Source organism: Taudactylus pleione, unplaced genomic scaffold, assembly GCF_031769625.1.
Source record: "Taudactylus pleione unplaced genomic scaffold, aTauple2 ptg000977l, whole genome shotgun sequence".
NCBI lineage: Eukaryota > Metazoa > Chordata > Amphibia > Anura > Myobatrachidae > Taudactylus > Taudactylus pleione.
In genome coordinates, this window is record NW_028285378.1 from 806,749 (window position 1) to 820,848 (window position 14,100).

At 42.2% G+C, this 14,100-nt stretch overlaps 1 protein-coding gene across 2 annotated transcripts in view; it reads right to left on the reverse strand.

Annotated features, from left to right (window-relative positions):
- The window catches only part of SEMA5B (semaphorin 5B), a 583,078-nt gene that overhangs the window by 319,732 nt on the left and 249,246 nt on the right, over positions 1-14,100 (reverse strand). For both annotated transcript variants that reach the window (XM_088460747.1, XM_088460748.1), the window contains one exon: positions 576-771. In XM_088460747.1, coding sequence (XP_088316873.1) covers positions 576-720 — 145 coding nt within the window. In that variant the 5' untranslated portion in view covers positions 721-771. The remainder of the gene's footprint in view (positions 1-575; positions 772-14,100) is intronic.

The window sequence follows — 14,100 nt, forward strand, 5'->3', positions numbered from 1 at the left end:
ACCCTGAATACTGACGCTGGCATTTTATGTAGCTTCTGTATGCGACTCAGTAACTAATCTGGGTAAAAGACAAAAGACAGAGAACCGACATGAGTGACTCATGCCATGCCTGGTGTATAACATTTCCGTTGCAGCAAAGGTATTAATCTAGTGTGCCTAATACTCTATAAGCAATTCTGTAAGCAGATGTGATGTGAATAAAATTCAGGAAAAAGAATAAATATACGGAGATCATTACCCGTGGAGGAGCATCTAAGTCACGCCAAGCGTCTCACATCATATGTAGCAAAAACGCATAGATGAATGAGGACACATCTGTATGTCTCCCTCCTAAAACAGTGTGAAGTGTAACACTTGTTTCATATAAAGACACATTATACATCCAGTGGCTGCAGTATGCAAGTGAATTCATACATGGAATATATGGAAGTAGAGACCAGCAGACATGTTTTTAATGCATTTTGACATCCCAGTGCAAGCACAAAATTCAAACAGACATTATTAATCTAGAATCAATGACAATAGGCACTGCCACCCTAGTGAGTTATCAGGAAGTAGGTATTTCTGGAGCTTACCTTGAAAGGTAAGGATGGGGTGTTCTCTCTTCATACACTGCTCTTCCATCTCTGGATACTCTGCTCGGACTTTGGACACTGAGAGGTGGAATATTAAAATAAAGATGGTCGGCAACGACAGGGAGAGCACCCATAGCCTGGACATGATGAAGAAAAGCCACACGTCTATCTTCCACAGGAAGCTCTGGGGAAGGACCTGTAAGAAAAAGTGTGAATCATTGTCTGTGGATATAAAACAAGATGTTTCTAGTGAACATGGGCAGAACTGTAGATTGGTTATTGGGCACCCCAAATTCCAGCCTGTGACTCATCAATTAGAATATAGGAGATAAAAATGTAATTAATGTGGTGTTCTGTGACCCATCATGGAATAGCCCTGGTTCCCTCTGTACACCAATATTCTTACTTAGTAACTGCACTAACTTGGATAAACCAATACTGTCTGATGTAAAAGGACCCTTTAAACTCTCATTCCTGTTTGATTACACAACTTGGGCACATTGTTTAGTAGCTAGCTTCATGTAGATTCATGTGAGTTATTTACTTAAGTGAGTAATGGGGCCCATACATCTGCAACTGGTTGCCGCAATTCTCCGATATCATGATGCTTGGGATGAGGCATAGAATCCAACATGTTGGATTTCCCTGATTTACCAATCCCAACCAAAAAATTATCGGGATCAGCAACCTGGGGAATTTAAGCATGCAGAATTTCCCACGACTCCCTGTCGGATTGCCAATAGTTGATGCCCACCGATCAGCGGTTTTGATCACTTTGGGGGAATTGCGGGCCTGATGTATGGTCCATATAACAGAAACAGAACAATTAATTGCTCGATTGTAGGAGATGTAATTAATACAAGAGATAACAATGTAACACAGACAAATATGATAGATAACAATGCAACACATAAATAACATGATAGATAACAATGTAACACATATAGAAATATAACAGATAACAATGTAACACAGAGAGAAAGAGATATGATAAATAACAATATAACAGACAAATATGATAGATAACAATGTAACACAGAGAGAAATATAACAGATAACAATCTAACAGAGAAAAAGAGATATGAGAGATAACAATGTAACACAGATAAATACTGTATGACAGATAACAATCTAACACAGAGAGAAAGAGATATGATAGACAATGTAACACAGAGAGAAAGAGATATGATAGACAATGTAACACAGAGAGAAAGAGATGATAGACAATGTAACACAGAGAGAAAGAGATATGAGAGATAATAATGTAACACAGAGAAATACTGTATGATAGATAACAATGTAACACAGAGAAACATGATAGATAACAATGTAACACAGAGAAACATGATAGATAAAAATGTAACACAAAATATAACAATGTAACACAGAGAAACATGATAGATAACAATGTAACACAAAATATAACAATGTAACACAGAGAGAAAGAGATATGAGAGATAATGTAACACAGAGGAATATGATAGCTAACAATGTAACACAGAGAAACATGATAGAGAACAATGTAACACAGAGAAACATGATAGAGAACAATGTAACACAGAGAAACATGAGATAGCAATGTAACACAGAGAGAAATATAATAGATAACAATGTAACACAGACAAATATGATAAATAACAATGTAACACAGATAAATATGATAGATAACAATGTAACACAGACAAATATGATAAATAACAATGTAACAGATAAATATGATAGATAACAATGCAACACAGAGGAATATGATAGATAACAATGTAATGCAGATAAATCTAATAGATAACAATGTAACAGAAATAAATATGATAGATAATGTAACACAGAGAGAAATATGACAGATAATGTAACACATAGAGAAAGAAATATGAGATAACAATGTAACACAGACAAATATGATAGATCACCAAGTAACTCAGACAAATATGATAGACCACAATGTAACACAGAGAGAAATATGACAGATAATGTAACACAGAGAGAAAGAGATATGAGAGATAACAATGTAACACAGACAAATATGATAGATCACAATGTAACTCAGACAAATATGATAGATAACAATGTAACACAGAGAGAAATATGACAGATAATGTAACAGAGAGAAAGAAATATGAGAGATAACAATGTAACACAGACAAATATGATAGATCACAATGTAACTCAGAGAAATATGATAGATAACAATGTAAAACAGACAAATATGATAGATCACAATGTAACACAAAGAAATATGAGAGATAACAATGTAACACAGAGAGAAATATGATAGATCACAATGTAACACAGAGAAATATGATAGATCACAATGTAACTCAGAGAAATATGATAGATAACAATGTAACACAGACAAATATGATAGATCACAATGTAACACAGAGAAATATGAGAGATAACAATGTAACACAGACAAATATGATAGATCACAATGTAACTCAGAGAAATATGATAGATAACAATGTAACACAGACAAATATGATAGATCACAATGTAACTCAGAGAAATATAACAGATAACAACGTAACACAGAGAAAGAAATATAAGAGATAACAATGTAACAGAGAAATATGATAGATAACAATGTAAAGGGGCCTATCCAGATAAATTTGAACGATTTATCGTTCAGTCGTTGAATTTATCTGCTAATGGATAGGCTCCAAACGATAAAAATGTGCAGTCCTGCGGCCGACAAATTGGGTCTTTTGTCTCTCCAACATTTTGGTCAATTATTGTTTATCGCTGACAGATATTAGAAATATCTGTCGCGGTAAACGACAAACAACGAATGATTTTTTAATGAAAATGAATAGAAACATTAAAAAAACTCCACTCCCAGAATGATGTCATGCAATATCGTTCGTCGTTTGCAATAATCTGTCATGTACATGACAGATATCTGTCACAGCAGCCCCAGGAATTTTCAAAAGATAATCTTTTGTCTTTTAGAAAGATCTGCTAATGGATAGGCCCATTAACACAGAGAAATATGATAGATAACAATGTAACTCAGAGAGAAATACTAACAGATGACAATGTAACACAGAGAGAAAGAAATATGAGAGATAATAATGTAACAGAGAAATATATGCGATCGCAAAGTAATATTTATCAAATCTTAGAGAGTGATAAAGTACCAACCAATCAGCTGCTGTCATTTTACAGGCTGTACTAGAAAAATTACAGAAGATGATTGGTTGGTACTTTATTTCTACCTATTTTACATCTCTCCAGTATTTTATAAATTATGAGAGACCACAATGTAACAACAAGAAAATTACGAAGGATAACAATGTAACACAGAGATAAATACAAAGGAACACAATGTAACACAGAGAAACATGAGAGACCACAATTACATTGTGGGCGGGATGTACTAAGCATCGCATCCACGATGAGGTACATGCTGCCTCTCTTCAGGTAAAGCAGTACATACTGCGGTAATCAACCGCAGAGGTTGATTACCGCAGTATGTATCTAGAATATAGCAAAGGGCAGCTGTCCCTCCCATACACAGAAGGATGCAGGCCGCGGGGGGTGATGGGAGGCATCCCAGGACAGGAGTCCCGAAAAAATTGCCCATAGGCTTCTATTGGGTAACACCACGTGAACATGGTGTTACCCATCGGGACAAAGCTTTGTACATATGGGGAATGTGGTAAAGTCCACGAAAATTGCCTTTTCGAGGGTTTTACAACATTTTTCTCTTTAGTACAACCCAACCCTATGGGTATAATGAGGGATCAATGAAACACTAAGGGGTCAATTCAATTAGGGGTGAAGGGGGAGAGTTGATGTTGTAATGCCATAGAAAAGCCAACATAGACAGCGGAACTCATCCCCCTAGTGGCCCAATATCGTCCCCTGGATTTTTGTTCGCAGAACCACAAATATCCACAAGTCCGGCAGTACCGCAAATGCGGCCTAACTGAATTGAGCCCTGAGAATAATACTGGGATTACAATGTAATGCAGAGAAATACAAGGGATAAAAATGTCAAGAGAAATACAAAGTATATTAATGTAAGATAGAGCAGGTTTTGTTATGTTTAAAAGCAAAAAAAGGTTAAAAAAAATTCAATGCGTGGGGTCCCCCCTCCCCAAAATCCATTACCAGCTCCGGACCTCTCAGCCTGGGCTGATATTGCTAAATAAGGTTAAAAACAGTATGGGGTATCCCCTATTTTCCAAAAGGCAGCTGCTCCCATGCTCTCAGTCAATCAGCGCTTCCCCTTTCATTTCAATGGAGAGTGCTCGGGAGTAACTTGTTACTTGCGACGGGACCCTGCAAAGGGACAGTTTGTTGATTTATTGTTTTGACAAGATCGTGGAAGCTACTTGAAACAAAAAGGACCTGATTCCTGGATTTGGGGAGTATTAAATTGAAGAACGAGGGATGTGTGGGGGAGTGTTTTTTTTATATAAAGGTAATACCACATTCAGTGTGTGTCTCCTGTGTTTATTTTAATATTTTTTTTTAGAGATGGACTACAGGCACCAATAGGCGCTCAATATCCAGGCATGCCGGGGAAGGCTTGGTGGGACTTGTAGGCCATCTGTAAAGAACAAAATTAATAACTATTTAATTACATTAACCTTGTACCCACTGCCACCACTGATTGTCCCTCAGGAGGGGGGACCCCTTTTTTTAGGGAGGGGTGGTGTGACAACTTTGGATTTGCCTATAGTAATTCTCCGGGTTGCGAAATCACAGAAAAACACCAAATCGAAGCTTAGTAAATTATCCCATTGTGGTCATTATTATATTATTATATTGATCCCCCCCAAAGTGGAAGAAAATAATGCACTGCATGTGACGTGTGATCACAGGTCTGGCTTGTAGTGTCTGCCAAGGGAGTGGGATCACACATAATTTTGCCTAAGAACACAGCCATGAATAAAGAATGGTACCAAAACATCCTCCAAGAGCAATTTCTTCCAACCATCCAAGAACAGTTTGGTGATGAACAATGCCTTTTCTAGCATGATGGAGCACCTTGCCATAAGGCAAAAGTGATGACTAAGTGGCTCGGGGAACAAATTTTGAGTCCATGGCCAGGAAACTCCCCAGACCTTAATCCCATTGAGAACTTGTGGTCAATCCTCGAGAGGCGGGTGGACAAACAAAAACCTACAAATTCTGACAAACTCCAAGCATTGATTAGGCAAGAATGGGCGGCCATCTGTCAGTATGTGGCCCAGAAGTTGATTGACAGCAGGCCAGGGCGAATTGCAGAGGTCTTGAAAAAGAATGGTCAACACTGCAAATATTGACTCTGCATAAACTTATTGTAATTGTCAATAAAAGTCTTTGACACTTATGAAATGATTGTAATTTTACTTCAGTATACCATAGTAACATCTGACTAAAAGGTCTAAAAACACTGAAGCAGCAAACTTTGTGAAAACCAACACTTGTGTCATTCTCAAAACTTACATATTGATATACTGATGTACATATTGAGTTCAGTCCTAAATGTGCCACTGTCTTTGTGGATCTGGTATGTTCTACACACGTTTGCCTGTTTTTTCTCCAGGTGCTCCGTATTTTTCCCACACTCCAATAACATACTGGCAGGATAATTGGCGTCTGACAAAAAAATTAACCCAAGTGTGTACAGTATGTAATAGCATAATTTGTGTATGTTGTAACGAATATAGATTGTAAGCTCCACTGGGGCAGGTACTGAGTGAATGATTTAAATATTTTCTGCAGACCGCTGCGAAATATGTGTACGCTATAGAAATAACTTAGTAAATAAATATTTTAATTATATAGGAAAAACACAGTTTAATCGTGTTGGTGTCTTAGTAAATTTGCTGGAGAAGAACAGTTGGACTCCATTTCTAGGTCTGAACTTTAAAGAACAATTTCAACAACACAACCTTTATCATTTCTGTAAAAGAGCTGATATAATAACTGCGCTGTATCCTCAATCCCGCTCAGACTTTAGTAGCTGGAGCCCAAATGTCAGGAACTTACACAAGGTGAAAATGTCAGAGTTTACCCAATTCTCACTGGACTCTGCCCGATTCTTCCCCAGACAACATTTACCAGAACTTGCACTGGAAAAACTGAATTTTGTTTATTTTTTTATTACACTTACTAATTGTAATATTGATTGTTATAAAGCTTTTTTGCTTTGTAAGTACACAAATAAAACACTGCCAAATTATCCCAAATTTCAGCAGTTCTTCCATTTTACGTAGATAATGTATTTATTCTTAATTACTTTGCTTTGGGTACAGTAAAATATATGATTTGTATTAAAATGTATCTGCCAGAACATTCAGTATTTAAACATAACAATATTAAAGTATAATTAATTATTTTTGGTAGTGCACAATTGCCCGTACATATTCTGCAGGGACTCGGCGGTGATTAAAAGCTCAACCGGCAGGCAATTTAAATGCCTGCCCAGTTGAGCTGTCAAGCTTGGCACATCGGGCTGACGATTGATAAGTGTGTACACACTTACCAATCGTCAGATACAGATGGGTCCTCATACATCATACATCTAGCCTCCTTGCGCGTTAAACAGCCCTTCTAGTCATGCCATGCTGTGGCGTGATTAAGTAGCGCCGAGCGTCTTTTGTACGGCTTTTTACCTTCAAATGCGTCTTATTCGCAAAGCCATGATAGCACCAGCAGCTTCTGCTGATTAAAATTATAGGCAGCATGCCTGTGTTCTATGAGCGAGTGCACCTGCATGCTAAACACTACGTTACAGTGTCAGCGGCTGTAACAATGTAATGTAGTGTTTAGCATGCAGATACACCTGCAGACGCACAGAGAATATAGGCATGCTGCATATTATTTTAATCAGCAGAAGCTGCTTGTGCTATCTATTCGCATGGCTTTGTGAATAAAACGCATTTGAAGGTAAAAAGTCGCACAAAATGACGATTGGCGCTACCAAGTCACGTGGAGCTCCCACGTTATGTGTGGCGCGACTTGTAGCGCACGATGGATAGATGTGCACACATCTGTAGGTCGGCGGATCGACCTAGTGTGTACCCAGCTTTACAGACAAATCAGGCTATAATTTAAATATATAAAATATAATTTTCATTAAATAATTAGTTACTAATCCAGAGTCAGTCTGAAATTATGATTTTCTCACTGCGAAGAACGTATGATTGATCTTTCAACTTGAGACTTGCTACAACTCAGTGGCATAACTAGAGGGGGTCGGCCGGGGCACGCGGTCCAGGACAATGGTTTCAAGTCAGTGTAGTGCAGTCCGCATTCACAGTAACAAACACCGCCGCCGGCGCCGGTCAGTACACTCGTACTACCCGGCGGTGGTGTGTTTGTTTTAGCAGCCAATGAGAGTCAGACAGACTCTCATTGGCTGCTGCACTCACATTCAGAGCTCACTCTTAAGCTCCGCCTTCCAGCTCCTGCAGTGGGTCATGGGAGAGATGTCATGACGTCTCTCTCATAGTCAGGCTTGGACTGGGCTGCCGGGAATTCGGGTAATTCCCTGGTGGGCCCCAGTGTGTTGTGGCCACGCCCCTTCCCACGAGGGGGTGGGGCTTAGCCATTCATGTTCTCGGTCACTGACTGTCAGAGCATGTCCCTGTCACTGTCACTCCTTCGGCTGGCCTGGTGGTAAGTGCAAGTAGCAGCACTGTGCAGTGCACTTTCCCTTTCTTTCCTACAGTCCATTTCCACGTGCAGAGACTAAGCTCCGCCCCCGCCAGACAACAGGAAGCTGCTGCTGATCTTAAAGGATATTAGAAATGCTACCCCGGAAAGAGGTGAGATTTCAAGGAAACATGCAGGTAATTTTACTCTAAATATTGAACCCTCAGTTTCTTCTTATCAGTATGTGTGTGTATGTTTACATTCATTAATCTATAGATTTTTATATACTGTATATATGTGTGTGTGTGTATATATATATATATATATATAATTGGGGATGGGCAAAGGAGGAGAGCTCTTTATAGTGGAAACGATGCTGGACGGTTTTATTAATGGACATTGCTTTGCTCAAATGGATCTTTTGTCTGATATATATACTGTATCTACAGACATATGTGAGTGCATTTTATTAAATAGCTTTTTTGGATGGGGTACGGTTGCATGGGTTGTGGGGTGACGCGGTCTGGGCCAGGGGGTCGGCGAGCAAATAGCTGGGGGCCCTGCCAGTGTAATGTGTACTGGACCTCACAATTTCTGCTGGCAGACCTGGGGCCCCCTGCTTAGGTTGTCAGCCAGACTTGACAGCTTCCACTTCCCAGCTGCACATACCTTCTCTATAGTTAGGGTGGGATGTACTAAGCATCGCATCCGCGATTCAGTACATCCCTTCTCGTATCTGCATGCGCAGAAGGACCTGAGCCGAGGGGGGTGATGGGAGGGATCCGATTGGACCCCTCTCAGGGGGAGCATCCTGATAAGAAGCCCATAGGCTTCTATTGGGTAACGCCACCTGAAGATGGCGTTACCTACTGGGATTATGCGTTCGGTGCTTTGTATATATGGAAAATGCACTAAAACCCCCGAAATGGCATTTTCACAGGTTTTACCGCATTTTGCACTTTAGTACATCCCGCCCTTAAACTGATAGGGCATGAACTTACTCACCCCGACATTGTGGACGGCTATCCTGAACCCACAGTACTATACCACACTATGGGCCTAATTCTGGGTCGGATGAGGTGGAGAAATATTCGTTTGCACATGCGTCTTAGCCACACCGCGCATGCGTCCTGATTTTTCTCGTCTAGAGCCACAGTAAGAAGTTAGATGCACGGTAGCAGAGATGTATGGGGCATTCCTAGGTGGTGACTGGGAGGTAAGATGGGGTGGCTAAATAGAAGCATGTACAGTTTATGTTTTATGATCGTGTTGCAGGCGTGCCGCTGATAGTGGTTGCATTCATTGACACAGAACCGTTCATGTAGTAGGCTAGATTCAGTCAGATAACCAGCATCTGCCATAGTTCTGGTGCAAGTTTTGATGGTTCGACGATGGTGCATTGAAAGACTCAATAAGCTGTATTTTAGCTTTTATGGACGCTGAAAGTGGGCATCTCAGTCCTTGCACATCCACATGTATGTACACCAGGGAAGGGCTTTATAGTTAGATTTGCAATACAGTACCAGAAACAACTGTGGAAAAAGACACACACATGTATATGGCTGCCCCCGGTTTGGGCAGTTTGGACATAATAGAAGTTTTCCTGCTAGGGCAATACTGTAACAGTTGAGGATGTGTGTGAAATTAATCATGTTTATTCTAATCTGAGTAAATTAATGTGTAGGTGTCTGATGGCACGATAGTAGTAGGCGGAGGTGTCTAATGGCATAATAGTGGTAGGCGGAGGTGTCTGATGGCATGATAGTGGTAAGTGGAGGTGTCTGATGGCATGATAGTGGTAGGCGGAGGTGTCTGATGGCACAATAGTAGTAGACGGAGGTGTCTAATGGCATAATAGTAGTATGCGGAGGTGTCTAATGGCATAATAGTGGTAGGTGGAGGTGTCTGATGGCATAATAGTGGTAAGCGGAGGTGTCTGATGGCATAATAGTTATTAGGCAGGGAAAAGGCTGATGGCATGATAGTGGTAGGCGGAGGTGTCTGATGGCATAATAGTGGTAGGTGGAGGTGTCTGATGGCATAATAGTTATTAGGCAGAGGTGTCTCATGGCATGATAGTGGTAGGCGGAGGTATCTGATGGCATAATAGTGGTAGGTGGAGGTGTCTGATGGCATGATAGTGGTAGGCGGAGAGGTTTGACGGCATAATAGTTATTAAGCGGAGAAGTCTGATGGCATGATAGTGGTAGGCAGAGAAGTCTGATGACATAATAGTTATTAGGTGGAGAATTCTGATGGCATAATAGTGGTAGGCGGAAAAGTCTGATGGCATAATAGTTATTAGGTGGAGAAGTCTGATGGCATAATAGTGGTAGGCGGAGAAGTCTGATGGCATAATAGTTATTAGGCGGAGAAGTCTTATGGCATAATAGTTATTAGGTGGAGAAGTCTGCTGGCATAATAGTTGCATGCAGAGGAGTCATTCCATGGTAACTCACGTTGCAGGGTGATGTGGCGAGTGTGTGTATAGCTGTCAGGAGCTAATGGAGTTTGTGTGAGGTTGGTTTTGTTTGCTGAGAAAGGGTCATGCTTCGGAAGTCTGTATACAGGAGTTGTTGATTGTTTGCTATGTCACTTTGTAACGTGAGTGACCATGAAATGACCCTCAGGTGTCTGATGGCATAATAGTTGCATGGGGAAGTCTGATGGCATAATAGTAGCTTGTGGAGGAGTCTATGGGCTATGTGCTGTCTTTGCAGGGGTTCAGTCTACTGGGTTTTCTTGTGCCATTTATGTTTTGCCCTATCTATTTGCACTTTTTTGTTTCTGTTCATTCCTGTATGTAATTGATTGAAAAAGTCTCTTATGAAATATACACAGCGCTCGCAAGCGGGCCGATGGTCCCCCACTACGCCTGCACCGCCTCCGGCGTGTGCATGCGCGAGACCCGTCCAGCGATGGCAGCTCCGTTGCTACTGGTCTCGCTACAAGATGGGGCGGCTGTCGATGGTGAGTGACAGCTCGCCCCGTTTTGTAGGCGGGGGGAGTGGCTGCACGAACGTACACGTTCCCCACAGCTTTGCGAGCGGGCTGGAGAAAAAAAAAAACAACGCTCGGCAGTGAGCAGGTCTAAATCAGGCCCATAGCCCTCATCAATTCTATATTTAAACAAGTTTAAACTAAAAATAATAATCCTAAAATATTACATATTCAAAACGGGATTAATATTCAGTCCCAGCGGTTAGACTCTTTTCAGTAGTTCAATTTATATCATCCTTATAAAGTTAAAAGCTGGATTGACACATCTATAAACACATCTTATTTTATTAATGTTACTCTGTGGGGTCTATTTATTAATCAGGACAACCCTTTTTCTGGCTATTGGAGGTCTATCGCTAGTTAACTCCTCCTTCATCTATTGCACATATTATTGCCATGCCTCTTGTCACTAGGTATACCCACTTTGAAAGATGGTTACTATTGCAATCCCCTGTGGGCCCTTCATGCCCCAGTCCGACACTGCCCATAGTGTAGAGCAGAGGACGGTTGAGCGGACGGCGGCGGGCGCAGGAGTAGGGGATTCCGGTAAGTGTGGTATTTTTTTTCGTTTGTCTATGTTCTATTTTTGTAAGGGGCACTGCACAGGGGGGACCACTACTGGGGGCACTGCATAGGGGGGACAACTACTGGGGGCACTGCATAGGGGGGACAACTACTGGGGGCACTGTATAAGAGGGATCGCTACTGGGGGCACTGTATAAGCGGCACTGCATAGGGGGGGACCACTACTGGGGGCACTGCATAGGGGTGGACCACTACTGGGGGCACTGTTTAAGGGGCACTACTGGGAGCACTACTGGGGGCACTGCATAAGGGGCACTACTAGGGGCACTGTATAAGGATGCACTACTGAGGTCACTGCATAGGGGGAGCACTACTGGGGGCACTGTATAAGGGGCACTACTGTGGGCAATGCATAGGGGACCACTAATGGGGGCTCTGTATAAGGGGCACTACTGGGGGCACTGCATAGGGTGACCACTACTGGGGGCACTGTATAAGGGGCAATGCATAAGGGGCACTACTGGGAGCACTGTATAAGGATGCACTACTGAGGGCATTGTATAAGGGTGCACTACTGGTGGCACTGTATAAGGGGCACTGCATACGGGGGACCACTACTGTGGGCACTGTATAAGGGTTACTTCTGTGGGCACTGCATAGGGGGGCCACTATAGGGGGCTCTGTATAAAGGGCACTACTGGGGGCACTGCAAAGGGGGACCACTATTGGGGGCACTGTATAAGGGGCAATGCATAAGGGGCACTGTATAAGGGGCACTACTGGGAGCACTGCATAGGGGGGGCCACTACTGGGAGCACTGTATAAGGGGCACTATGGGGGCAATGCATAGGGGACCTCTATTGGGGGCTCTGTGTAAGAAGATCCCGACAGGGAATTAAGGTAAGTATTACTAACCCTTCCCCCCCTAACCCTAACCCGCCCTTAGGGGTGCCAAACCGTAACCTCCCCCCCAGTGCCTAATCCTAACCCCCCTCTAAGTGCCTAAACCTAACCCCCCCATTCCCGCAGCCTTAACCTAACCCTCCCCCCCTGTGGCTGTCCGCGCCAGCCGACCGGCTTACCTTCGTTGGGCATGCCGGGCGTCGGCCTCCCGGCATAGGGATAATGATAGTCGTCGGGATTTCAATGCCTATCATTAGTCCCCTGTCGGGATTACACAGTCGGGAAGCCGGAGGTCGGCATTTCGACCGTCGGCTTTCTGACTGCATACCCTACTACTGAGGGCATTAAGGTGCATATGGAATGGAAAGGAATGTTCTCAGAGTGACGAGAAACAGTGATGTGTCATGTTGACACGCCCCATTTTCCAGTGGCCATGCCCCTTGTGAATGTGATCACGCCCACTTTGTCAGCGCGTGCGAACATACTTGGAGTGGGGGGCTCCGTTCTTTTACTTACCCTGGACTCCAAATACCCTAGTTACACCACTGCTACAACTAGTGGGCTGAGACGAGCTGGAATGGTTGGGATCTCACGTGTGTGACAAAGTGACTGCAGTGGGTGTACAGTCACAATGAAACTACAGTAAGGTGTATGGGCGTGTAATTGGAAATTGCATTCGACTTGTCAGAACTATGAAAAATCTGCCAATTTCTTCAATTTTAGAGTAAATACCCAGAGCATTGTTTACAAAGTTATTTTACACTACAAGTAACCCTCATTTTCACAAATAAAGATTCATGCACAATTGCGGAAGCGGAACCCTTCCGCTATATTTATAAATGCTGGAATGAAAAAAATAAACATAAGATTAACATTAACTTCAATGTATTTTTATTGTGTGCTACGATCTTTAGCATTTTCTGAACTGTTCGTGAAGCCACACCTTCAGTCGCAATCCAATCTCATGTCATCCATGGAAACAAGTGGTGGGAGTTGCAGCTTGAGTGCGGCAGATGCCACTGACTGTGAATAGCTCGCAGGGATGCAATTTTTTTAATGAGAAACAAAAACACAAATTGCTTAAGTTTAAGACTGGCTCTGAATAATGCCGGGTACACACTGCGATGTTGTTCCAATGTGGCCAAATACGAACGACAAATCATGCATATCGTGCAGTGTGTATGTACGATATGCGCGCTCCCGCGGTCAAATGCAACATTGTCAGGTTTGATGTGCTACATGAGTGATCGCTGCAGTGTGTACTGGCAATCAAGCGATGTCCAGGGCACCTTAAGACTCCAAAATAACAAACGAAGGTCCATATAAAGAAGAATAAATTAAATAATACATTGCCTAATTGTATAATAATTAATGTTAACAAAACATTTAATATGCCCTCCAGTTTGTTTCTGCACAGTACAAGGCAACATTACTGGACAGTCCCAGGCCAGGATGTACTAAACGGAAAATGCAATAGAAACCCTGTTTTCGGGGCTTTACTGCATTTTCC